The sequence below is a fragment of the Talpa occidentalis genome, unplaced genomic scaffold (genome assembly GCF_014898055.3).
Source record: "Talpa occidentalis isolate TD23 unplaced genomic scaffold, MPIMG_talOcc4v2.1 talOcc4.13, whole genome shotgun sequence".
NCBI lineage: Eukaryota > Metazoa > Chordata > Mammalia > Eulipotyphla > Talpidae > Talpa > Talpa occidentalis.
This window is the reverse complement of record NW_023601322.1, coordinates 41,488,143-41,512,296: the sequence shown is the minus strand read 5'-3', so window position 1 is coordinate 41,512,296 and position 24,154 is coordinate 41,488,143. Positions and strand designations below refer to the sequence as shown.

Sequence of the window (24,154 nt, the reverse complement as noted above, 5' to 3'; positions counted from 1 at the left end):
GAACAAGCTTTTCCTGTGTTCACTCAGATCATAACCATCCTTCAGGGACCAGACCCATGGAACAAGTCTGCCACGTTGCCTTGGTCAGCAGTCATCACTTTCTTTCCTTCTGTAGCCCTTTATCTGTATCTCTCATGACACTGACCATCTCCCACGTTCTGTATTTACTACAGATTCTTCTTGGAATGCCTTCTTTCACCTTCCAGACACCTGGATAGAGGATTGTGTCTGACCTGAGTTTGCATCCACTGAAGCACAGTGCCCAGTACAGTGCCCAGTAGAGAGTACTTGTGTAAGTCTTGCTTGCTGGATGAAGGGGTCTGTAGTGCTAGAATTGCAAGGGGCAGGTTCTCTATGATGCGGGAAGACTGGTAAAGGAGAGTCCTGGAGCCCTCAGTGGCTTTTCTAGGTTTTTAATGATCTTTCTACACCATTTGTAGCGAGCCAACCAGGTGCTGGGCAGGCAGGGAGGGAGGGGGACCAGGAGGCTGGCAGGCCTCCCAGCCCCCGGGGAACTTTTACTCCTTCTGGGCTCTGGCATTCTCTCGTGGTCTCTCCAGTGGTCTCTATTGCACGCCCACAGTACAGACCTCTCCTGCCACCCTCATGTGCTCAGCCTCCATGCTCAGCTGTGCCCACTCACGCATGCCCACACCATGTTCCAGGTGCCGCCATCAGGCACGGGTGTAAGACCACAGGTGTCCATCATTGACGCTAATGGTGGGAGGGTGGAAAAAATCTGATCACTTCCACTTACCTTACAGAGTCCATTTCTAAATGGAAAATTGTATTTTTAGTGGCCATGGGCAAACATAATGACACAATGGAGAAAGCAGGATGTTTTTAGGGGTGGAATATTAGGAACAAAGTTTCATAGATTGGAATAAGCATGTGACATATGAAGAGACACTAAATAACCTGGCTGAAATGGAGGAAAAGGAGCTGTATAAGCAGTGTGGAGAAATGTGTGGGCAAATGGGAGGTGGTGGAGGCCAGAACAGTTTCTGGAAGGTATTGATTGCTAGAAAAAGTGGAAACAGAGATGATCCAAGATCAAGGTAACCCAGGACCCCAATGGGCAAGCACAAGTGACTGCTCCTCACTCCCCAGTGCCCGGTCCTGCTTGGCCTCCCTGCACTCACAGCTTCTGTGCACTCAAGGAATCCCTCAGGCTACCCCTTTCATATCATAGCCTGGAAATTCTCTAAAGGCAGTGAGTTAGGGAGACAGAAGAGTTCAGCTTGTTCCTTTCCCATCTTTCAGCTGCCTTTCCTTGCCAGTCTGGCAGCTGCATGTTGGGGCCTGGGGTAGAGAAGGTATAAAGGTGTGAGTGGAGAGGTCACTTGGAGGGTTCTTGTAGAATTCCAGATGAGCTATAGTAGTTACATGGGATGCAGTGCAGATGAAGAGACAGGGAGAAGTGGAGTTATATTTCAAACGTAGGAAACAAGTTTAGTAAAGACGTAGGGCTGAGAGAAAGAAAGAAGGCAAGGGCGACTGGACTTTTTCATCAGTAAAAAGGCAATACTGACCCAGAATTGGGGGGAATATGTGAGAAAGTACTTTCTCCAGGTTTATAAATAGTGAATGAAGTACTAGACTGCTGCCTCTGGAGGTGGGGGGCAAGAGTTCCACCTGGAGAACCTGTGGCCCATTTCCTCTGAGGAATTCAAACTTCTCACCTGTGTGATTCAGTGCTTTCCTCTTCTTTACCTTTCCTTTATCTCCCTGGCCCCCTGCTCAATTTTTACCCCATTCAAATGATGATCTGCATGTGACAACATACTTCAGCCCTGTGTCCTCCAGAGTGGGGCTCAGAAGAGCTTCCAGGCAGGGGGCCCTTAAAATCCACCTGCAGGGGTTCAATCTGTGCCTAAGAGGGTGGGGATGGGGGGAGGAGGCAATCTTTCAGGACCCCGCCTTAGAAGTGTACTCTAAAGAGGGCCTCCCCGGCTCAGTGGTTGAGCGCTGGGTTGCAAGGCTGCCCGGGGCTTCTGCGGCGCCAGTTCGATCCCCGGCTGCTCCCCGGCCACGGGAGGAGGATCCCACATGGCGCGCAGACCTGTGGTGCGCAGACCTCTCCTGCCGCCCGCTGCTCCCCTCAGCAGTGTACTTCAGTCCTTCTGCCTGCTCTGCTCCCTGCTCTGGCTCTGGCGAATTCTCTCACCCTTCCGCGCTTCTGACTGGACCAGTGCTTATATAAATAAATAAATACATCTTTTAAAAAAAAAAAAAAGTGTACTCTAAAGAGCCTGTATTTCATCACCAGGTCTCAGTCTGGCTCATTATAACTAACATCACAGGTTGAGGTTGCTATGTTGTTGGGTTTTTTTTTTTAAAGATTTATTTATGGATACAAGAACTGGGGTACAGGCCAGAGGTATGGGGGTTGAGCAGATTCACCAGAGACAGAATGGGAAACAGAAGAGGAGGAATGACTGAAATATACTGCTGAGGGGAGCAGCAGGTGAGACAGGAGAGGTCTGCTGCACCATGTGGGTTGCTCCCTGGCTGGGGATGGAACCCATGCTACAGTAGCTGCAGATAGCTTTATAGGTTGCGTCTTAACCCTTTACACCACCAGGGAGGCCCTATTGTTGTTGTTGTTGTTTTTTAATCTCATAATACTTCTACTAGAAAAAAATTGTTATGGTAAAATACACGTAACACAAAAGTTACCATACTAACCATTTTTAAGCATGAAGTTCAGTAGCATTAAGTATATTCACATTGTTAGGTGATCATCACCGCCACCCATCTCCACAGCTCTTCATATTGCAAACCTGATAATCTATACCCATTAAACACTAACTCCCCAATCTCCTCTTCCCCCAGCCCCAGACAACCAATTCTACTCTCAACCAATTTTACCCCAATTCTACTCTCTGTCTCTATGACTTTGACTATTCTAGGTAACTCACAGGTGGAATCATACAATATTTGTGCTTTTGTGACTTACTTCACGTAGCATAACGTCCTTAAGATTCAGAATTAGTTAATAACAAGAATGTATAAAGAACGCTACAACTCAACAATAAACAAATAGCCCAGTTCAAAATGGGCAACAGACTTAGACATTTGTTGTAGCATGTTAGAATTTCCTTACTGTTTAAGGATGAATACACAACCTTTAGTTCATCCTTTACCTGTTGATGGATACTTGGTTGCTTCCACTTGGATGCTCTTGTGAATAATGCTGCTATAATCATGTGTGTATAAATATCTATTCTAGTTCCTGCTTTTAGTGTTTTGGAGCATACACCCAGAAGCAGGATTATTGGATCATATTGTAATTCTGTGTTTAACTTTTTTGAGAAACCACTATACATTTTCTCCACACTGGTTCCACCATTCCTATAAGCAATGCACAAAAGTTCTAATTTCTTCACATCCTTGACAACACTTGTTATTTTCTGTGTTTTAAAAAACATTTTGTGGGCCTCCCAGGTGGCGCAAGGGGTTAAGATGCCAACTATGAAGCTATCTGCAGTCACTGCAGCAGAGTTCAATCCCAGATCCCCACATGGCGCAGCAGACCTCTCCTGAATCACCTGCTGCTCCCCTGAGCAGTGTATTTCAGTCAAACTGCCTGTTCTGTTCCCCACTCTGTCTCTGAATCCTCTCACCCCCCACATCTCTGGCCTGTACCCCAGTTCTTGTATGCATAAATAAATAAATCTTTAAAAAAATGAAAAATAAAAAAATAGAGAAACATTTTGTAATAGTCTTCCTAATGGGTGTGAAGTGGTCTCTAATTATGGTTTTGATTTGCATTTTCTTAATGATTAATGATGGAGAAATGTCAATTTAAGTTCTTTGACCATTTTTGAATTGGTTTATTTGGGTTTTTGCTGTTGTTGAGCTGTAAGAGCTATTTATATGTTCTGGATATCAATCTCTTATCAGATATATGATTTGCAAATATTTTCTCCCATTCTGTAGGTTTGTTGATAGTGTCCTTTGATGCACAGTTTTAAATTTTGATGAAATCCAAATTATTTTTTTCTTTTCCTGACCTTTCTTTTTTTTCACTTCAAATGATGCAGCCAAAATTCTTTCCATTTTTCAGCTGGAGAAATTATTACATAAAGAAACTGATGGGCTTACTCCATGCCAACACTGGTTAGTAAACTCTGGGCTGAGAATCCATATACTGGGCTCCCTTCAAGAACTGTCATCCTGTAAGACAAGGTTGGTAACTTGGAGAGAACTGGAGAAAGTCTCCAGAGTACCTTTGAGGAACCTTGTAGTTTTATGAATCCCTGAATTGGAAAAAAGAGCTTATTTGATCTGTTTAAATTTTTATCTTTTTATCATGGAGAAGTTCCCTCCAGTGTTCAAATAAGGAAACTTTTGGAATGAAGAGTCTGCGAAATGTTTTGGAATGTGTTCATTTCTGGGCACTGCCTTTTACTAGAGCAAAGTGTTCCCTGTTTGGAATGAATTGATAGGTTCGTTACACCATGTTACCAGGCCTCAAGAGAGGACATCAGAGTAGCTGCAACCACTGCCCTGCCAGAATTGTATTACTTTATGTACCGGTGAGTGGTGATCTTTCATTTCATAGTTGCTGAAGAAAGTTCAGCTGCACCTCCCTCCCCAATGCTCCACTCACCACTTTATGTTTTAAAGCTTAAGAATGGGTCTACTTAGGCCTTTTTCTGAAAGGAAAGATAAACACAGCGGGGTAACGTGATGGTCCACCATGAAAAATACTTACTGTGAAGCTGTTCAATTGCCCACCCTCCTTTTGTAGCGAAAAATTCAACTTGATCATTTCAGAGACGTTGAGTGCAAAGAGACTTTTCCAAACCAAGGGCATCCAGTGGGATTTTGGTCTATGCTCGTTTCTCTCCTAAAGGTCCAATAATTGTAATTCTGCTGAGTTCTGAAGGGAGAGCTTCTAATGGTGACTTCGGATTTAACGATAATTTCCCCCAGGTGACAGCAAACAATCTACCTCGGGTCTCCTTTCCTTCAGTCACCAACTAGCGCCCTGCCCTCAAAACTCGTGAACCCTGAGGACTTTCTCTCCTCAATATAATGCTCTAACCTTCCCTGTTCCAGAGTCATTAGGGGAAGGGGTAATCTTCGCCGTCCCCGTGGCAGTGCGCGCCAACCCTCACACCCCACACTCTCGGTAGTTGGGATCTAGACACAGTAAGCTTCGCGCACGCGGGGCGTGAGTACGTGACAGCCCCGAGACTCTTTCCTCGGGTTTGGTTCTGCTGTTGGCCCAATGGGAAAAAGAAAAAGAAAACCCAGGGAAGCGAAGACCCGGGCGCCGAGGCGAGGCCAGGCGAGAAACTGACAGGGCTGGGGCCAGCGCGGGCCTGAGGGCGGGGCGGGCGCGGGGGCGCGAGGGGGGCGTGGGCGCGGCCACCCGCGCCCCCGGCGGGCCAGGGGGAGGGGCGCTGGCGGGAGCGGCGCCTCCCGCCCGGGGTGAGCGGCGCGCGCGGCGGCCCCGCGGCACAGAGCGCGGAGCGGGTAGCGCGGGCCGGCGGCGGCGGAGAGGGAGGGAGGGCTCCACAGCGGACGGCCGGCGCGCGGCGCGGCTGCCATGGGCGCTCAGTGACCGGCTGCTCGGCGCGAACTTCTAGGCGGCGCGGAGCCCTCCGGCTGGCGGTGCACCTCCTCGGTCACCATGAAAGGTGGGACCGCGGCGGCCGGCGCGGGGCTTCGGGCCGGGCGGGAGGGGGCGGAGGCGCATCCTTACGCGAACTTTCTCCGAGTCGTGTACCGGAGAGAGCCGGCCCCGGGGGTGGGTGTGTGCACACTTGGGCGCTCCCGGGCTCCGGTGTGGGGCTGCACGAGAGACCTAGAGGTTGGGGCTCGGAAGCGTGCAAGTATTCTCCCGATCGTGTCTCTGCAAAGTAGTTTGAAGCTCTGAGTCGTTGTTTACGGATTCCAGTTTCCAACTTTTTAATTGAAAAAATGTGCGGAGAGTGGAGGCATCATCCTTCCTCTCAGGGCGCTTTCCACCCTGCTGCGCACCCCACTCACCCCGCGGACCTCTTTGCGCCCGGCTGTTCCCTTTGCCCCTGGGGAGAAATCGACTTGCTGCCGGCCGGGTGTTTTCTCCCGGACTCAGGGATGTTCTCCGTGCGTCCTCCCCACATCTGGCAATGATTAGGTGCCCGCGGAGTTCAGCTGGCTCGGGAAGCGCGTTTGGCATCTTTCTCCATCAGCCCCACTGACTGGAAAACAACTGCTCAGGGTTCCGCGCCCCTTCCGCGCGCCCGCCTGTGGAGCTGGGGTGCCCACGTGCGCTCGGGGACTCGCACAAATCATCCCGTTAATCGTCCCTGGGCGGGTTTATGGAATGTCAGATGTTATCGTACCTTTAAACGGAATCACAAGAAGGGCTTTGCAGGGGCAGCCTTCTGTTTAGTAAAAACACGAGATTTGTCAGCAGAATCCTGATTTATATGTGAGTTAAATAATTGCAGCGGAGACATCAAAGAGGGAGTTTTGGGGAGGGGCCGGCGTAGTGTTTACACAGGACTGGAGCTCCTGGTTTTGTGCTAGTTTATACGTTTCGGCCTCCTCGCGGGCCGGGCTTGAGTGGAGGGGCTGCGTGCGAAATGCCATCCGACCCCGGTGACTGAGTTAGCAGCCGACCGGACCACTCAGGGCGTCCTTTTGACTTGCAAGCCTCGCTGTGCCAAGAGGCGCCTGGGGAGCCCCCGACGCCTGGGAAGTAACTTTTGGCTCTTGGTGCCTTTGAAAGGCAGTTCTCCCTAAACTAGCCAAAGCGATAAAGTCCTACCATTTGCTTTGGAGTTTTGTCTCCCTCTCTGGAGACCCTGGCAAGGGAGGCACTGAACGCCAGGTAGAAAGTGGCCCGCCCCGGGGAAGAGAAAGAAAAGGTATGATTTAACTCTGGCTAGAAAATTTCAGAACGTAGCGGTATGTGTTCCTTCTCTCTCCATCTCGGTTTCTCGTCTCTCATTTACATTTTAGGAAGCTAGCACTTTTCATGGCTAGTAAAGATGAAAAGATCCGCCCCAGAAAGAGAAGAGTTCACATACCTAAAGTTATCTCGGGCTCAGTTATCCTGTTTTAGCCAGAGGTTACTCTTCTCATTGCTAATCAGTGAGACCAGCAGTTTTTGAACTCTTGGAAAGATAAGTCAGCTACTCATTCCATCAGCTCCCTTGTGGGTTCCTCAATCCTGAAAATCTTGCTATGCTTTTTAAGTGGGTAATGATCGTTAATTGCTGTGTGGGTACTTTCCAATGTTAATTCAAATCAGCAACAGAGACTACACCTCAAGGTTCTAAACATTCTTGTGAGATTTTTGCTGCATTATGGACCAGCCTACAGATCTCCAGGGAAAAACTCCTTACTTATTTGGGGTCTGGGCACTGCCTTTAAAGACCTTACTTGTCTTCTGCCCCTGTGGAGGAGTGACTGGTGAATGCCTGGGTAGATTAGTCACTTTGAAGGCCTCCTGAAACAAAATACTCTGTAAGAGGTTCACTTACCAATTGTTGGCATATAATTTGCATTCATGTGTTGTGTTGGCTAGGTGGGGAAATGAGGGGACAGTAGTAATCTTTAGTAGCTACTAAGCACCACCCACTATGCTTGCTGTATCCTCTACAGTCCATCAAATCAATCCTCTCAACCAACTCTATGAGGTAGGGTGTTTTGACTTTCACATTATGGATGTGGAAACTTAACACTGGAAGAAATAGGATTTGACAACTAGCAGAATGATAGCTATTTAAAGACAAGCTTTGCCAGTTTTTCTGTGTTGCCTGGAAAAACCTAGAATACCAGAGAGGGTAACCTCTGGTGTAGCCTAGAAGAAAAGTGAATCTCAGACAATTTAGTAGCCAAGGAAGCCACAATTGGTGTAGCAGCCAGGAAGGGGTGGAGTCAAGGAATTGGATACAAAGACTTCTGAGGCCAAGCATAGTGTTTCTAGCCAGAAAGGAAAGTCTCCTTTACCAAGTGGAATTATTTTGAAATTAGCCATAGATATCCAAGCCAAAATTTTCCTTAGGTTTGTGATTATGTAGCATAGTTATTAACTCCTGGGGCCTCATATAGCCAATACTGCATTAGAATTTGATTTTTCTAAGCCACAGAAGTCAATGACTAGCCTTGCAAAAGCTTAAAGATCAAAATATTAACCTAAAATATTCTTTAACTTAAAGAATATTAGTGGTCACCTTAGAAGTTGCAAGCTCATTTGCCTCCCAAGCAAAAATTTAGCTTCTGTATGATCCAGATGCTTTTATAAGGTACCCGTTTAACTTTCCAGTTCTGAAGTTTTAACCTTGGAGATGGCCTCTGATAACCTATGGTTTTGAAGTGTAATTCCACATCTGCCATGAGCCACAGCGCCACCTATTTGTTCGATTCAGAAAGTATCTGTCTCCATTCTATTTCCCCCATCCCCAGAGTCACAAGTACCAAAATAATGACATCATTATATATTTTCCAGAAGAAAATTACTTGCCCTGTTGCTGCAATACTTGAAGTCTTCCAAACTGATTAAAACATGAAGTTGTTTTCATTTATTTCCAATTTTATGTTCAGTTAGTTGTGCTGTACCATAAATCTCATAATTTTGGATAAACATTCACATTCTTTATGAAGGGATTTGACTCCTCTAGAGTTAGGTGTGTCATTACTAAATCACATTTCTGGTTCTGAAAGTTGGGAATGTTGGTAAGTTTCAAGGCAGCAGCCCTTGTTACCTAAGAGACAGTGGAAAACAACCAGCACATGAGACCACAGACATCTAAACCACTGTGCTAATTTAACACAGGGAGGAGGTTGATGCCTTGAAAACATGGTATTCAGCTACTTATTTTTGTGCTTTTGTATATGAATGTTTTAAAAATATTATTTGGCGATAGTATTTTAAAAGTACACTGGTAAGCAGTATACTTAAACTGCCTGTTGTTTTTCTGAACTCACATTCTCCTTGTTCTCCCAGTGTCTTTTTTAAGATTTTTCTGTCCTGAAGTGGAATGAATAAACAAACGTAAGGGCCTGATGCATTTAACACTGAAAGAATCAGATTTTCTGATGGGAAATGGAGACAAAATGATGCTTTTCCCCTTTCATTGATTAGGAAAGGGGGCTGCCCTTTTGGAAGGCAAATTTACAGTCTAATTTTGCCTTTTCATTAGTTTCAGGATGCTTGACATTCTTAATTTGACATTTAATTATTGCTAAGTATAGATCTCTGTATTCCCAAGTACTCCCATCCTTTCCCCTCCCCCTCCTCCCATGTGACTCTTTCACTGATAATGATGTGAGTGGGAAAAGCTGGCAGATGATAGCTCTCAACCTATGTCTTAACTAATGTCTAATTTTCTGAATTAGTGCATTTTTCTTATAGTAGTTCAGAATAGTTGATGTAGCTGCTGCCAAAGTAAGTTAAATGGCCCTTGACATGTTAGTTTTCAAATGGCAGAGTAGACATAAAATTTTGTGATTTTAATAAAGCATGTTTCACCTTGAATAAACCCAGCATATGGACAATCTCTCAGGAGATGGAGGGCAAGGAAGGGGGACAAATCTGACACACATGTGTTCCCATGGTGGGCAGAAGGGGTGGGTCCTAGCAGAGGAAGCCCAGAGTGGTGGTAGAACCTTGCCTACCTGCTAGCAGTATGTGTCTGTGATGCTTTGAAGCTTCAGTTGGTGAACCAAAGTGAAAACAGTGAAGGACTTCAGGATGGGGGACAGTATTCTGGGTCTTTGATGTAATTATCTGTAAGAATGTCCACTCGCATGATGGGGTAGCCCCACCAGGCTGGTCCTCCCCATTCCATCTTCTGCTTTTCACTCACTCTGAAGGCATAGGCTCTCTGTTTCTGGGGTTCCTGTGAATGGCCTCAAAGAGAGATACAGGGTCACGTGTTAGAATATAAATGCCAGGAACAAGATAGATCTCTACCATGATTTGTGCTCAGACACAACTTCTTAGGCATGACTGATGGGCCACCTATAATTTTTTCCTTTCATAATAGCTAACATTAATTGAGCACCTGCCATGCCAGGCATTACTTTTTCCTCAAGTACAAATAGGAAGACAGGCTCAGAGAGGTTGAGTTACTTGTCTAAGGGCACCTACCTCATCAAATGGGAAATTGTTAATAAAACAATTTCCTGGCTTGATTCCAGAATCCACATTCCAGAACCCATACCCATAGCTAGGCTTCCTCCTAGTACCATTCTTGTGATTCACTGAATCAACACATCTTTGTTAAGTACCCACTGTACCACAGTCCACTGAGGGAGCCAGTGATGGACTCAGATCTAATAACCTGGCATCAAAGATCTGAAGAAATTGATGTGCTCGTCTGCCATCCACTGGAGGAGACTGTAGATTGGAACTCTTACAAAGATAAAGCAGATTCCAAGGTTGCTGCTGTATGTTGATTTCATCTTCTGGGAAGCTTTTGTTTGCCACTGGTTGAATGAATGTGGATGACCCATTGAAGCCATCAAATCTGAAAACAGACTTTCTCACAGATTTACCATGAGGATATAAAACTTTCTCAGAGGTGCCATTTTCAAGAACAGATTGTAATCACCAGTAAAAAAAATAAACATTTTAAACCAGGGATAGCAGGGATAGGGGGGTATAGACATTCTTCATATGAAATATTGCATTCTTTACTCCAACGGCACAGTTTCTAACCACACCAACCATCCAGAGCTTGAGGAAGCTAAATTTTCAATCAAACTATATTTGATTTATAGTTAACAATGATATTTGTAGAATCTTTTTTTTAAAGATTTATTTATTTATACAAGCACTGGGTACAGTCAGAAAGCACAGGAGGGTGAGAGAGTTCACCAGAGCCAGAGCGGGGAGCAGAGCAGGCAGAAGGACCGAAGTACACTGCTGAGGGGAGCAGCGGGCGGCAGGAGAGGTCTGCGCACCATGTGGGACCCTCCTCTGGTGGCCGGGGAGCAGCCAGGGATCGAACTGGCGCTGCAGAGGCTGCGGCCAGCTTCGCAACCCAGCACTCAACCGCTGCGCCACCAGGGAGGCCCAGATTTTGTAGAATCTTAACTAGTATAGTACCTTGACAGGGTCCCACTGATTGCTTATGGGACCTTCATAACAGCACTAAAAAACAATGTAAGTAGAGATTAGTAATACCAAATTAAGATTTCAGAGCAATCCTAAGAGCTCCCTTAACATTAATTGAGCATTTATCATACTCAATTGAGCGTTTATCATGAATATTCATTAAGTACTTTTGAATAATAGAAATGTGTTCATGATCATGGGATGAGATTTAAAATTAAGTATATTCATTGGACTTGAATATATTAACTAGGACTCCTTTATGCTTCCTGAAGGACTAAGTCTTATTCACGAGCCTGAGAGGTTGGACAATTGACATGTTAGTGGAAAACTAACTTGTTGATGGTTCTTTGGAAGTGGCCAAACGTCTATGGGCCTCAATCACCTCCTTGTTACATAGAAAAGATAGGAAACTAGCTGTAGAGGCAGGAAGGACACAGTGCAGGTTTTCTAATCCAGCAGACCGGGTAAAGGAGGAGTCAGAGTCCTCAGTGGCTTTTGCAGGTCTTTTATTTAGATTTACCAGGCACATGGCAGGCAGGGGTGTTGGGGGGCCGAGAGGCTGGCAGTCCTCCCAGCCCCCAGCAAATCCTCACTCTATCTGGGCTCTCTGGCGTTCTCTCTGCTTCTCTTCTTCTTCTCTCTGCTTCCCTGCTTGTCTGCTTCCTGCTTCTACTGGCATTCCCATATCGCCGCCCTTTAAAACAGTCTCAGCCCAGGTGTACCCACTTCAGGTGCCTGCCACCAGGCATGCATTCAGGACCACAGGGTTCCCTCATCTATCCTAATGGGAAGGCAGAAAAGCCTGATACTTTTACCTTACCCTACACTAGCTATCAAAAGTAAATTTATTCAAAAGAAATAGTCTAGCTGGGAAGAAACGTCTAAGCCCAACTGAACCTCCATGCACGGTTCTTCAGCGTGGCTACTGGGAAGGTCTGAACGTGTTCTGTTCAATCTGGCACTTGTAAACACCTACTTTGTGCCAGTTAGTTAACGCTTTAAGTTCAAACCTTTCATTCTCTTGCCTCAGGGTGAATGCCACACACTGGCCCTTTGGAGCAAAAAAACCTTTTCTGGTAATTAGCCTCTGTAGGGTAAGGAAAAATGTCAGGCTTTTCTGCCCTTCCGCCATCAGGAGAGATGATGGATCCTTGCGGTCCTGAATGCATGCCTGATGGCGGGCACCTGGAGTAGGGTGTGGGCATAGGTAGATGGGATTCACCTGGGCTGAGACTGGGCTTTTAAGGGCAGCGTCATGGGGACACCAGCAGAAGCCAAGAAGCAGCAGAACGAACGGAAGAGCAGAGAAGCAGAGAGAACGCCAGAGAGCCCAGAAAGAGTGAAGACTTGCTGGGGGCTGGGAGGCCTCCCGGCCCCCCAGCACCCCTGCCTGCCATATGCCTGGTGAACCCCAATAAAAGCCTGAAAACCTGCCGAGGTCTCCAGGACTCTCTCCTCCTTTACCCCATCTGCATGAGATCATAGAAAACCTGCTCAGTGGTCCAGTCCTGCCTTTACAGCCTCCCTTAGCACTTCTCTTTTTGTCTACCTACCTTTTCCATTCATATTCCCTTGTTTTGTTTATTTTAATTCATATTTAATTTTTATCAAAGTTAGAGATGTACATAGTTGAAAGAATAAAAAAATACTAGATTTAAAAAAAATGAAAACAGCAGTTTTCTACCCATTCCACCTTCATTTATCATTACTGTAGGAGGCAGGACATGGGCACAGTGCAGGTTTTCTGATCCCATGCAGAGCTGGTAAAGGAGGAGTCAGAGTCCTCAGTGGTTTTGCAGGCTTTTATTGGGATTACCAGGTAAACGGCAGGCAGGGGTGCTGGGGGGGCCAGCAGTCCACCCAGCCCCCAGCAAGTCTTCACTCTATCTGGGCTCTCTGGCGTTCTCTGCTTCTGCTTCTTGGCTTCTCTTCGGCTTCTGCTGGCGTCCCCGTGACGCCGACCTTAAAAGCCCAGTCTTAGCCCAGGTGAATCCCATCTACCTACGCCCACACCCTATTCCAGGTGCCCGCCATCAGGCATGCATTCAGGACCACAAGGATCCATCATCTGTCCTGATGGTGGGAGGGCAGAAAAGCCTGACATTTTTCCTTACCCTACAGTCCACCCCCTCAGGGTTTTCTGCCATATAATCTACATATATATATAATTTTCTTAGCAAGCATAAACAATGCAGCCATGGCCCACAAAAGCAAATACATCACAATATAACAAAATACAACAGAACACAAATAAGTCCAGGCAGGACCCCAACCTAGTGCAAAAGACAATTATTGGTACCAGCAGATCAGCCACCAAATCTGCTGCTGAAGGCACTGCTCATACGAGGGAGGGGAATCACTAATGGCATTTACTGTAACACACCAGGAGCCGTCAGGCTTCCTGGCCTTCTCTGGCTGTAGTCTCGGCTACAAGCCACACACCGCATCCACCCCCAGGATGCACTCGCTCTGGGATTGGCGATTCTATTCTGTTGGGGGTAATCGCCAACCCTCAGGGTTTCTGTCTGCAGTCGCTCCAACACTCGGCCTTCATAGCCACCAATGCGACTCGCAGACCCCTGCACTCAGGCCAACCCATTGCACAAGCACGTGGACCGGGGATCCAAACTTTACATTCGGCTTGGGCTCCACCCCAAGCCATGTTCCCCACCCGTCCCCCAAGGACGGGTTCCTCAGCTCCTCACCCTCACTCAAGAATGAGCAGGGCATCACCCACAGGTGATTTTACGAGACTCACTGGTCTTCAGCATACTCAGGCTGCTTAACAGCCACTCAGGGCTTCTCAACCCAGCATCAGTACCAGCTTTTGCCTCCTCAGTTGGCTTTTCTCCTCTGCCTGGCTGCTGGGCATACACAGGCTGCTTTTGGCCATCAAGGCCCACTGGCCACCCCCAGATTCTTAAAAAAAAAAAAAAAAAAAAACATAACCTGCCAAGGTCCTCCGCCTTCTGGCGGGATTGTCAGTCCAAGTTCATCAGTCCAAGTCCATCAGGCCAAGTTTGTTGGCCTCTCCCTGAATCAGCACTGGTGAGCTCCGAATCTTGGTCCTCTCTTTGCCGACAATTCTGCTGCCTCAGGGGTCATTGGCTGGTCCTTTCTGGCGTCTCCTCCTCCACATGAGGTCTCATCCTGCAGCTCCTGGACCTCATCCATCTCCTATGCCACCATGACGCCTCCAGCGTTGTCACAGCCAAACAGTCTGTTACTCTTTAGTCCCTCCAGGTCTTCGGAGGGCTCCATACCCGTCTGCATGGATCATCTTGCCGACTTACGCCAATTGTAGGAGGCAGGACATGGGCACAATGCAGGTTTTCCAGGATCCCACGCAGACCGGACAAAGGAGGAGTCAGAGTCCTCAGTGGTTTTGCAGGCTTTTATTGGGATTACCAGGTATACGGCAGGCAGGGGTGCTGGGGTGCTGGCCTCCCAGCCCCCAGCAAGTCTTCACTCTATCTGGGCTCTCTGGTGTTCTCTGCTTCTGCTTCTGCTTCTGCTTCTCTGCTTCTCTCTTGGCTTCTCTTAGGCTTCTGCTGGCATCCCCGTGACGCCGCCCTTAAAAGCCCAGTCTCAGCCCAGGTGAATCCTATCTATATATGCCCACACCCTATTCCAGGTGCCCGCCATCAGGCATGCATTCAGGACCTCAAGGATCCATCATCTGTCCTGATGGCAGGAGGGCAGAAAAGCCTGACATTTTTCCTTACCCTACAATTACCCATAGGCAACCTCTTGAGAACCTTTTTATCATTTTCTTCTGGCATTTATTTCTCTTTCAATTATCTACTGATGCCTAACAAACTGGTTAAAACCACGACCTCTTATTCATTCACAACTGCGATTCTGGCTGGGCGGGGAGGGGACTGCTGTCTCTGCTCTGGAGGTGCTGGCTGGGCTGGAGGCCTTTCCCCTTGATCAAACATGGGCAGGGTGGCTTGTATGTCTCTCCTTCATGGTCTCTCATCCTCCAGGGATTCTCTCCAGTGGCTTCTAATTCGTCAAGATAATGATTTTCACTTGGCAGCTGGCTGCCAGGAGGGTAAAAACAAGCTGAAAGGCTTCTAAGGCCTAGGCCTTGAGGTCACCTTCTGCCACTCTTACCACATTCTATTGGCCAGAGGAGTTCCAAGCTCCCCAGCCCCCAGATTCAAGAGGCATGTAAATGGACTTGCACATGGCGGGATTGAAAGAATTGTTGGTTTTATGAAATTTATAATCATTTTAGAACATTTCCATCACCCTCAAAAGAAATTCCATACCCACTAGAAGTCAGACTCCATTGTCCCCCAAAACTTCCTAAGCAACCTTTCATCTGCTTTCTGACGTCCTGAATTTGCCTAATACAGATATTTCATATAAATGGAATCATACAATATGTGGTTTTGTGGCTGCTTTCCTTCACTTAGTGTAATGTTTTCAAGGTTTATCCATATTGTAGGATGTATCAGTACTTAATTTCTTTTTATTGCTGAATAACATTCCATTGTATGGATGTACCACAATTTATCCATTCATCAGTTGATGGGTATTTGAGTGTTTTCCATTTTTCTTGCTTTTATGATTAATGCTGATATAAACCTTTGTATGAATGTTTTTGTGTGGACACATGTTTTCACTTCTCTTGTGTTTGTACCTGGAAGTAAAATTGCTGGATCATATGGTGATTCTGTGCTTAATCTTGTTTTTTTAAAGATTTATTTATTTATTTATACAAGAACTGGGTACAGTCAGAAGCACCGGAGGGTGAGGGAATTCACTAGAGCCAGAACTGGGAGCAGAACAGGAAGACTGACAAAGTACACTGCTGAGGGGAGCAATGGGCACTGCAGGAAAGGTCTGTGCGCCATGTGGGACCTTTGCCGGCAGCCAGGGATCAAACCGGCACTGCAGAGGCTGCGGGCAGCTTCGTAGCCCAGTGCTCAAGTGCTGCACCACTGGGGAGGCCCTCTGTGCTTAATCTTTTAAGGAACTGCCAGACTTTTCCAAAATGACTACCTTTTGCCTTTCCCACCAGCAGTGTCTGAGAGTTCTAATTTCTCCATATCCTCACCAACACTTAAAATCTATCTTTTTGATTATAGTCAACTGCTTCTTAAACGTATATTTAACCAGTCCTCCTATTTTAGCTTCACCCTTATTCTCCTTCCAAAGTAATCTATGTCCCAAATTCCTGAGCCTTTTTAGGGTTTTGTGGTGTAAATCATTACCTTTTAGCTTTCCCTGCCACTAGCACAAGTTTCTTGGGTCTGTGGGGTCAGCAATCATTACAGTGTGTAACTGGATGGTACCACATTCCTGGGTACTGACCAGCTGTGAGACCTTGGAACAAAATATGTAACTTCTCTAAGCCTCAGTTTTCTCATCTGAAAGACAGAAACAGTGAATGGGAGTATTTGACATTCAGTAGGTGTTGACTAAATATTATTTCTCTTATCTTCCCCATAGTGAATATTCAAAAAGAGGTTTACTCTCTTTCCTTCAGAAATTCATCAGCTAGTGGAGATAAATACATGCATAACTCTAATCTGCTTGATTTGCAACAACTGTGTCTGCAATGTGCTATCAGTGTAGTTATTGAGGGTACAATGTGATAAGTTTCCTGTTGTCAAGTGGCTTTCCATCTGGTGGAATTAAAACCAGACTAGATATGAGGCAGACAGAGGTAAGTGTTGTCATACTGATGCCAAGGGAGAGCAGGGGAAGGGAGAGGTAAATTCTGGGTGGAGAAATATGCAAGTTGGGCCACAGATTATTTGGAACATTGTATGACTCAACTCTAAGCTAACTAAACTAAACTTCATTTGCACTCATGATACTCTGAGATAGCTCAAAGAATAAATCAGCAGAATTCTGTTCAGTGTTCTCTATCATGAAATCTCTGACCAGTGTGGCTCTGTGCCAGTTACCAAGGAAAGTAAAATGAAAATAAAAATCACATTTCAAAACAGGCAAGGAAAAGACAGCGTAGCCCATAGATATCCAAACAGAAATGCTATAGTACAGCAGTGGAAGCCAAGAGTTCTTGCTTAGAGATATAAATCTCAAATTAAACATGTTTTGTTACTTGTATGTTAAGGTTGCTTCTTCCCTACAGACAAACTGCTGTCAGAGTCAGGATCAAGCTATGGCCACTGCAGAAGTTAGAGGCCTTAAATCTTGCTCATGTGGGAGTGTAGCGGTTAGGTGAGTTAAATGGTGACAGAAAAAGATTTGGAAAAGTGACAGGTTGCTAAGGTGACTGTATATTCTGTAGGGAGAATCTCTTTATTTTGGTACATCACCTTTGCAGGCCCCACTACTATAAAGACAATCTGGGACGCATTTAGCTTGAGTCTGCACAGCATGAGGAAAAGGCTTGTAGAATAGAATATACCATCACTATCAGGCTATTTGTCTTCCTTAAGCCCCGCTGTCAGCCATTTGGGTCCCTTCATAGTCTTTTCCCTCTAAAATGTTCAGGCATTCGGAAGCCCTGACTGCTCATTCTCTCTCCTTCGGCTGTAGCAACCCATTGTGGGTCGTCCATACAGCCAAAAGCCCACCTTGCCCTCTCCATCCCAGCGTGAACAGGCTAGTTATTAATTGCACAATTGGGGAAATTTGGTAGTGGGTTGGAGAGATACCTGTGCTTGTGAGCTAGATACCAAGTGTCACCTGCCCTGACTCTACCCAGACTTTTAGGGTGTAAAAGAGGATTCTAAAGTCAACTTTTGAAAAAATAGAGTAAAACAAAGTTGAAGTAAGTTTTTTTTGTTTGTTTCTAGCACTTCTCAGAGTCTATTTTGAACTATTAATTCAAAAAGTATTATGAATTTCCAAGAAGTGGGGGAGGTTAGGATGCAGTGTTTCATATTTTTTCCCGCTAAAAAAAAAGCATTAAGATTGTCTCTGAGGCCTTCCCTGATAATTCTGGTCAGGTGTTATCTGTGGTATTTTACTTGTATCCCTAATGTCTTGTATGATTCTCTAATTTTAGAGTTGGAGGTGACAGAGAAATATTTATTCTTTTTTGTAGCAACTTTGAGAATTCCTAATTCTTCTGGGGTGAGGGTTAAGACAAGTAGGAGATCCTCCTTCAGTCTTATTAGGGTTTGCCTGTAAGACTTTTGTTTTCCTGAACCCCTAATGTACTTGAGTGCATTAATTTGGAGGCAGAACTGAGTTGCTCTAATAACAAAAACATGAGATATTTGAAGTTCCCAGGGAAATTTCAGGAAGGAGAAAGGAGCCAGTCAGACTAAGTGTTGCATGGGAAAAACATCAGAGAGGAAAGGAAAAACAAACAAACAAACAAATGGTAGACTTGCTGAAAAGAACATTGTGGAGAGAATAGAAATTCTAATGGGAAATTTTGAGCTGTTTGCTATCAGGGCCTCAGTCTAAACTGCTCTTTTGTTCCCACTGTGAAATCTTTAGTGATGTCTCCTTGGCCCACAGTGTCTGGTCTGTGTGTGAGCAGATTCTTTTGCAGACATGGCATATAGTGGGGGGGCCAGAGCTGGCAGGGAAGCTGATGTAGGGGTGGTATTGTTAACTTATATTCACGTCTCAACTCCACTAGGCTGAAATACATATTAATTGAATGAATGAATGAATGAATATCTAAGCAGAAGCAGCAGATAAGGATTGTTCTTGAGACTAGATCAGGCTGCCCAGCTACTAATATGGTAGAATTAGTAAGTAAAACAGGCTCAGAGCACAGGCTTAATAAGCATTTGTTGAACTAACCAATCACTGAGTGATGAGAAGGGTGTCATTCTCTTGAATGTAAGCATGTTCTTCCTGTAGGGTAAGGTAAAAAGTATCAGGCTTTTCTGCCCTCCCGCCATCAGGATAGATGACAGAACCCTGTGGTCCCGAATGCATGCCTGATGGCGGGCACCTGGAGTGGGGTGTGGGCATAGGTAGATGGGATTCACCTGGGCTGAGACTGGGCTTTTAAGGGCGGCGTCATGGGGACGCCAGTAGAAGCCGAGAACCCGAAGAAGCAGAAGCAGAATGAACGCAAGAGAAGCAGAGAAAGAAGGAATGGAAGAACCATGAGGGGAGCAGAGAAAACGCGAGAGAAGGCCTGAGAGCCCAGAAAGAGTGAAGACTTGCTGGGGGCTGGGAAGCCTGCCAGCCGCCCAGCACCCCTGCCTGCCGTGTACCTGGTAAATCCCAATAAAAGCTTGCAAAAGCCGCTGAGGGCTCCAGTGCTGTCTCCTCCTTTACCCCGTCTGCTCGGGTCATAGAAACCTGCTCCGTGTCCTCCTTCCCTTACACTTCCTACAGGAAGAATTTAATCCTTGCCACAAAACTAATTGTGAAGATCTTGCCTTCTAGATTCCAAGCAAGATCTTTTCCCTCTTCTCTGAATAAGTAAACATTGTAAAGTACAAGGATGCCGTGTTCCTTCATTCTGTTAGGAAAAGTTGCTCTTTCATGTGTGTTTTCATAATAAACTCATGTTCTGATAAGGTTCACCACTGTAAGGGCAGAACTGGACACGGTGCAGGTTTTCTGATCCCATGCAGACCGGGTAAAGGAGGAGTCAGAGTCCTCAGTGGTTTTTTGCAGGTCTTTTATTGGGATTTAGCGGGTACATGGCAGGCAGGGGTGCTGGGGGACTGGGAGGCTGGCAGTCCTCCCAGGCCCCAGCAAATCTTCACTCTCTCTGGGCTCTCTGGTGTTCTTGACTTCTTTCTCGGCTTTTCTTTCGGCTTCTGCTTCGGCTTCTCCTGGCGTCCCCGGGACGCTGCCCTTAAAAGCACAGTCTTAGCCCAGGTGTACCCACTCCAGGTGCCCGCCATCAGGCATGCATTCAGGACCACAGGGTTCTGTCATCTATCCTGATGGCGGGAGGGCAGAAAAGCCTGATATTTTTCCTTACCCTACAACCACATTGTATAACTTGGGTTTTTCCGTAATATTTTTGGGAAATAGCATTTGGTGACTGAAAAAGATGATTACAGAGACCTTGTTTCCCCCCTGCATGTCCCTCTTCCTTGAAAGCTTGTGAATTCCTTGAGGGAAGGGATCACATGTGTAGGGTAAAGAATTGTCAGGCTTTTCCGCCCTCCTGCCCTTAGCATTGATGATGGATTCCTGCGGTCATGAATGCATGCCTGATGGTGGGCACCTGGAGTAGGGTGTGGGCATGCGTAGGTGGGTACACCTGGGCTGACATGGGGCTTATGAGCGCGGCGTCACGAGGAGAACGGAACCACCAGAAGCAGAAGAAAAGAGAAACGAGAGAGCGAAGGAGAACCAGTGGAGAAGCAGAGGCCACGAGAGAACGCCGGAGAGCCCAGACAGAGTGAAGATTCGCGGGGGCTGGGAGGCCTGCCAGCCTCCTGCCACTCCTGCCTGCCATGTACCTGGTAAACTCAAAAAAGCCTGAAATAGCCACCGAGGGCTCCTAGGACTCCTCTTTCCCCTGCCTGCTCGTATCATAGAGATCTTGCCCTGTGCCTTCTGTCACCACAACATGGAAGGAACATGGAATAACTCAGGCTCTTTTTCTGCCTTCCCACCTCTAGTCTCTGCAGCTGCTAACTGGGGCTTGTTTTCCTCCCAGGTTTCATTACCCACATGTGATATCATGTGTTAGCAAAAAGTGCTTGGGTGCGAGAGCACAGGTCCAGTGCACCTGTAATTATGGATGCCCAGGGGAGGAGATTGCAGAGATCACAGGGGCTAAGAGGCCTGGTTGCTGCCTGCCTGCCTTCCTACCTGCTGGTTTGCCTGTGTATCTGGTCCCCTGGTTCAGCATAAGAGGCATGTCAGGTATATCTAAGTCTCCAAGGTTCTTTTCCCATTTGCCCAAATGGCAAGCCTGGGACGGTTGCACACCACCACATACCACTTTTTTCTGAAGCCCATTGCTAGAGAGTCTGTGATTCATAGAGAGGGCTGAATCAGTGCTTTTAAACTGAACTGCACTTAGGGAGAAAGCTGGGTGCTGGTGGTGACCACAATAATAATTGGTCAGCGCTCCTTGGAAAGACCTGGTCTTGATACCTTTACTTGATATTAAAAATATTCTTTACCAATAAATTGGTACACCCACACCTGGCAGAACTATAAAATGAAGATTTTTTTTATTGATGTGATAAGGAATTATATGTCTATGGTAGGAGGGGAATTTAGACTTTTTGGTGAAAAATTTGGCTAACATAGCATCTTGTCTCCATGTGGTCCTACATTTAGCAATTCCTGTCCAAAAGCTATCTTTTGAAATGTTTTTATTGGGAAACCATAGGTTGGTCCCAGCTACCTGGTGGAAGGAGAGTGAGGCAGGAATTGGTTGCTATTGCAGGAGTGGTGCTGGCCTCCTGCGTTGCAGCACTTGGTGGGAAATATGACCACAGTTTGCTGGCTTTATCCGAAATAGAGGGCTTTAGAGCCAGTTATAGGAAGATAACCCTTGGGATAGGTGATTATTCAATCATTTAACCATTTTTTTTTAAGCCCCTCTGTGACCATTCTAGGCACATTCATGAACCAATATAGAAGATGTTTCTGCTCATCAGATGCATGACAGACATAAACATAAGTGATGACAGTGTTAGTAATAGTAACATAAATTGTCATAAAGGGCATGACTGAGTGGAGGTCCAGAAAGACTTCTTTTTAAACATTTATGTATACAAGAGCAGGGGTGCAGGTCAGAGATGCAGGGGGTGACAGGATTCACCAGAGACAGAGTGGGGAGCAGAACAAGCAGATGTACTGGAATATGCTGCTGAGGGGAGCAGCAGGCAAGACAGGAGAGGTCTGCTGTGCCATGTGGGTCACCTCATTGGCCAGGGATTGAACTTGTGCTGCAGTGGCTGCGGATAGCTTCATAGTGCTAAGACTTAACCCCTTGTACCACCAGGGAGATCCCAGAAGGACATCTTGAGCTGTGGCACTTTAGGTAGGATCTGAATTAGGAATCACATAGAGGAGGAATATCCTCCAGGGCAGAGACCCTGCTCTCTCTCAGAAACCGTGATGTGGTCCAGTAGCAGAAGGAACACCACTGTGACTAGAGTCTGAATGAAGGGGAGGGAGGGTGAAGCAGCTGGATTTGGGAGCAGTTGAATCTTTCACTGACTCTGCTCTTCTGGCTCTGCCAAGTTAACACGTGTCTTTTCTTCTGCAGACGACTTCGCAGAGGAGGAGGAGGTGCAATCCTTCGGTTACAAGAGGTTTGGTGAGTTCTAATAAAGCCCATTTCCTTGTCCATGCTCCATCTAGGACGCAGTAACAAGAACATTTGCTGAACCTTTGACTAACATGAATATTTGTGGCTCTGAGGCCCAATTTTAGTTGGAAGTGGGTTTCCATGAAACAGGTGGAGGCTTTCTCATCATGCCAAGGCCAGTGGAACTGGAGCTGTGCCCAGGTATGGGAAAGTGTTGGGTTGCTTAAGGTTTGCTGAATACAAACCAGATGGCTTAATAGGCAAAAACATGGTGAGGAAGGTAAATCTGTAATACATGGCATTTCTCCATTTGGATATTTAGAAAATATTTCCCCCTCTTTCGCTCAGGCCCTATGTTCATAACTTAGTGTTACTTGGTAGGTGAGGGGAACGCTGTTTATACGAACCCACCAGGACAGGTGCTCTGTGATAGACTGGATCATGGCCACAAATTTGTCCACATATTAATCCCCAAAACCTGAATGTTACCTTATTTGGCAAAACCTGCTTTGTATGATTAAGTTAAAGAGCATGAGCTATGATGATGAGCCTGGGTTAATCAGGTGGGCCTGATATAGGCCTTATGGTGGAACTTAAATGAAATCACAAATGTCTGTAGGGGGAGAAATTTGATTACTCATAGGAGGTGATGTGATGGAAGCAGAGGATGAAGTGATGTGCACTAGAGGTGGAAGAAGAGGCCAATAAATATAGGTGGCCCCTAGAAGCTGAACGGGGCAAGGAATGGATTCTCTATTCAGAACTTCCTGAGGGAAACACAGCCCTGACAACATCTTGATATCTGCTGACCGAAGCTGATAATAGACTTAGGCCTCTAGAACTGAGACAGAAGAAATTTGTGTTGTTTTAAGCCTCATGTTTGTAGTAATCTGCTGTGGCCGCCATAGGGAACTAATACGTGTGCCTGCTCAGCTGCGGCACACTGTGCTGTTCTCTCTTGACCATGCTCCTTGTGCTCTGTGTTTGGCTTTGAGCTGCCAGTGAACACTGCAAGTTTCAAAAGACAAATCAAGGTTTTTCCATCCAGCTTGTTTTTGGCCAGAGAAAATGGAGGACAGAGGAGAAAAGACTGTGTATGTGGAGAAAGAATGAGATTGTGAGTGTGAGAGGGTGTGTGTGTGTGTATGAGTGTATGAGGAGAGAGAGACTATTAAAAAGAACAAATCTATTTCCTGTTGCTTAAAAAAATCCTGGCTGGACTTTGATTAAAGTTAACAACCCCCAGCTGCTCTGGCTCCCTCATTGCTTTAGCATTTTTCCTTCTGGATATACACGTCTACATTTCTTTCTGGGGAAAAAAAGAGGTCTAAGATGGGAATGCAATGGCACCAAGCCCCTAGCTCCTCTGTGCACACGTGGGTAGGGTGTCTTCTGCGCAACCCCCTCTTCCAGCTTCACACCGCCGTTCTTTATCTCCACAGTTTCATATTTCTGGGTTGGGACCCTGTGGTGTTCTGCTTTCCCTGTTGGATTCTCTGAAGGTGATACAATGAGAGATGACCAAGAATTATAAAGGAAAGGAAAAAAAAAACAACAAAGAAATCAAAAGACAGAGATAAAGCAGTAAAACTTGTAAAAATAGGGCAAAATAAATGTTAAGATATCTATATACTTTGGAAATCAGTAGATTTCAAATCTGTATTTGAAAAACAGTAGAAATACATATTGGAAAACAGTAGAAATATGAAGAACCAAGAGAAAAGTTTTCTTTTTAAAGAATGACCTAGTGGGTGGGGACTTGGCAAAATAAACAAAAAATAGTAAGTTACTGAAGGAATTTAATTTATGATGGTTAAATTATGGGTGGAAATCTCTGATGACTCAGAAGAGACATGATAACGACTTACAAATATTGGAGAGGCATGAAGAGATTGATA

At 45.9% G+C, this 24,154-nt stretch overlaps 1 protein-coding gene across 1 annotated transcript in view; it reads left to right on the top strand.

Annotated features, from left to right (window-relative positions):
* Positions 1–5,537: 5,537 nt before the first annotated feature.
* COLEC12 (collectin subfamily member 12) overlaps positions 5,538–24,154 on the top strand; it is a 201,100-nt gene continuing 182,483 nt past the window's right edge. The window contains exons 1-2 of the mRNA XM_054694155.1: positions 5,538–5,651; positions 22,215–22,265. Of these exons, the coding sequence (XP_054550130.1) occupies positions 5,645–5,651; positions 22,215–22,265 (58 nt within the window). The 5' untranslated portion in view covers positions 5,538–5,644. The remainder of the gene's footprint in view (positions 5,652–22,214; positions 22,266–24,154) is intronic.